At 64.0% G+C, this 3277-nt stretch overlaps 1 protein-coding gene across 1 annotated transcript; it reads right to left on the bottom strand.

The window, feature by feature from the left end:
* Positions 1-406: 406 nt before the first annotated feature.
* Positions 407-1108, bottom strand: DNAJB8 (DnaJ (Hsp40) homolog, subfamily B, member 8). Its single transcript, XM_004692328.1, has one exon. The coding sequence runs from the start codon at positions 1106-1108 to the stop codon at positions 407-409; it is 702 nt and encodes a 233-aa protein (XP_004692385.1).
* Positions 1109-3277: the final 2169 nt, after the last annotated feature.

A 3277-nucleotide genomic window follows, 5' to 3' on the forward strand; every position in this document is an offset into this window, starting at 1 on the left:
AGGAGAGACTTGGCCTGCACCAGGGCTGGTGATGGGTGTGGAGTCAGGGTGTGAATAGACGCTCATGGTCTTTATTGACCCGGATGCACAGACAGGAGAGATCATGAACCACTGCAGAGCCGGCCCGTGCTTCCAGCTCCACGGCCGACTCTGGGAGACACTGCCCCCCAGCCCATCCGCTCACACGCTCCTCCGCTCGTCCACGGGGCCCGCCCGGCCAGCACCACGCACCTCCGCCAAGGCGACCTCCATCAGCAGCCCCCACAAAGCTGGCGAGCGGTTTCTATGAACTCACTTGGCATGTTTATTAACCATCAGCTGCGTCCGAGGCCTGCGAGGCGACCGGGCGGGCGGCCGGCGGGCGGGCGGGGGCCTGGTGTTGGGCGGGGCCCGGGCCGGGCCGCGCTTACTTGTTGTCCACCCGTTTGAGCTGCTCTTTGCCGTTGATGGTCACGGATTTGAGCTGCCCGTCCTCCTCCACCTCCACGCGCTCCTGCCCGTTCTCCATGATGCGCTTGGTGGTGACCTTGCGCCCGTTGACCATCTCGGTGGACGACATCACTGACTTGAAGCCGGAGCTGCCGGAGCCGGCGCCCCCGAAGGAGGTGGATGAGAAGGTGGCCCGCCCGGCGGCTCCCCCGCGGCTCAGGGTGTCGAAGGAGGAGAAGGCCTCCATGAAGGCCGGGAACTCGCCGAAGCCGGAGGAGAAGGCGCCCCTCATGCCGTGGCCCCGGCCCACGCGGTCACTGCCGAAGGGGCTGTCCCAGAAGTCAAAGGAGAAGGGGTCTAGACCACCGAAAAACTCGCGGAAGATGTCCTCGGGGTTCCGGAAGGTGTAGCCGGTGTCGAAGGGGCTGCTGTAGGGGCTGCTGGCCCCGCCGCCGGCCCTCCAGCCTTCGCAGCCTGCACGGTCGTACAGGGAGCGCTTCTTGGAGTCGGACAGGACCTCGTAGGCCTCGGACACCTGCTTGAACTTCTTCTCCGCCTCCTCCTTGTTGTCGGGGTTCTTGTCTGGGTGCCAGCGCAGGGCCAGCTTGCGGTAGGCCTTCTTGATGTCCTCTGGGGAAGCACTGGACTGCACCCCCAGCACTTCGTAATAGTTAGCCATGCCGGGGGAGAGGAGGGGTAAGGTGGGGGGAGACGGTGGCCTGGGCACAGGGCCCGGGTCGGGATGGTCGTGGAGCGGGCAGCAGCTGGAGCGGGTCCCTCGGCAGCAGGGCCTTGCTGGAATGTGCTGGCTCCGGGCACGGCTCTGCCCGGCGAGTTTACCTTTTCATAGTACCCGATCTCAGGGACCGGTAGGCACCTTCCACTGCGGGGTGGGGGGAGGGGAGGGACACTGCCGCTGTGGGCCAGGCCGGGGCAGGCCCCCCTCCAGAGCTGGGGCTCGGCCCTTTGTGACATCGGCCCCTGGGTGGGGCTGGGCCGGGGAAGGAGGCCCGCTGCCATAGAAGCCCGGAATCCAGAGCGTGGGCTCTGGCTAGCCCCAGGGTGCTGAAGAGCAGAGGCCAGATCAGCCATGGGGTCCCCACTAGCTGGGCGAGAAAGGTCAGCAACGGTAGTCTGGGCCCAGTGACTGTTACTGGTATGGAGTGAGAGACCATGAGGTGGGGGAGCAGGCAGAGTGGGGGTCGGGACAGGAGTTTGTTCTCCTTGTGTCCCACTATCCCACCAGATCCTCAGCGGTAAGCCCCACAGGGCCGGGAGGTTTCTCAGTGTCTGGGACAGCGCCTGTCGTCTGGCGACATCAGAATTGTTTGTTGAATGAGACTCAGAGACATGTAGCAACATGCTCAAGGTCACACAGCAAGACAGTGAGACGGAGGGACATGCAACCCCAGGGCTGCTTGGGGCGATGGTGGACAGCAAATTACCACCCGATTCTGGTAAGGAAATGGGGCGGAGCGTAAGCGTAGTGACCGCACTAGGTTGAACAGCAGCTCACAAAGACCTCCCTGCCCCAGAATCCCTGAAACCTTTGACTGTGACCTTCTTTGGAAAAATCATCATTGAAGATGTAATTAAACGAAGGTTCTCAGGACTCTCTGGGTGGGTTCTAAGTCCCGTGCCAGAGGACACTGGCCATGTGGCAATGGAGGCAGAAACTAAGGGGTGCGGAACAGCCCCAGAGCTAGAAACTGGAGCAAGTGTCCAGAGAGAGTGTGGCCCTGCCCAGGCTTGGGCTTGGGCTCCAGCCTCCAGCTCCCCCAGGGCCCCGGGAAAGTAACTGCTGTTGCTTCCAGCCACCCGCACTGTGACTGGTTCTGGCCGCCTGAGGGACGGGTAGGGCAGGCATGCTCCGAGTGTCCCTACACGGTGTGGTCCTTGGACGCTCGTCCTGGTCACATTTGCCCACGGTAATATCAACGGCCAGCAGCTCCTCCAACTGCCGCGGCCATTCTCCAGCTAAGCCAGCACCCAGCACACTCGACAAAAGGCCACTAATCCGGCAGAAAGCAGCCCTCCCCACCTGTCCCCCCGGCCAGTTTCTAGTCTCCGTCCTGCCATTATTCCCTTCCTCCTTCCTCATTTCCTTCCATCCTCACTGCTGCTAAGTTGCTGGCACCAGCGGGCAGCAGGGTGGTTTACCCCATCCCAAATGCCAGGAGGGAAGAACACAGAACATGGAGACTCTTTGGAGCCCGCCCTGGGGGGGCGCAGCCTGCCTAGAGCACCCAGTCTCTGCCCACCCCACCCCCGCCTTCGGACTCACACACCTGACCCATGGTACCAGGGTGAGGGGCGAGGGGCCCCGGGTGCAGCTGCCCCTGCAGACCTGTCCTGGCCGTCGCGGTGGCTAGAGCCTGTTCTGGACGGGCTGGGCAAGGTGGCGCCCTGCACACTCCCCCGGCTCTAGAGGCTGTGGAGAGGGTGACAAGGCGGGAGTGACAGGTGACAGGTAGCTCATTCCTAAAGCTGTAGAAGAGACGGGCGGGAACCGGTGTGTCGGTGTGGTGGTGGCGGTGGGGCTGCTAATGCTGCCGGGCTCCTGGTGACCCTGGTAGTGATGGTCGCGGTGCTGTGGGGAGGACCCTTAGGGAGGTGCTGAGTGTGATGATGGGGGGCGGGGTGGTGGTGGTGGTGGAGAGGCGCGATGCCTGCTGGCAGTGGTGATGGTGTGGCTGGCGGCGGAGAGGGGGTCCCTGCGGGAGAGAGGGGGTCCCGGTGGTGGAGAGGGGGTCCCTGCAGGAGAGAGGGGGTCCCGGTGGCGGAGAGGAGGGTCCCGGCAGCGGAGAGGGGGTCCCTGAGGCAGAGAGGGGGTCCCGGCGGCAGAGAG

Source organism: Condylura cristata, unplaced genomic scaffold (genome assembly GCF_000260355.1).
Source record: "Condylura cristata isolate star-nosed mole 26May11 unplaced genomic scaffold, ConCri1.0 scaffold00033, whole genome shotgun sequence".
Classification (NCBI taxonomy): Eukaryota; Metazoa; Chordata; class Mammalia; order Eulipotyphla; family Talpidae; genus Condylura; species Condylura cristata.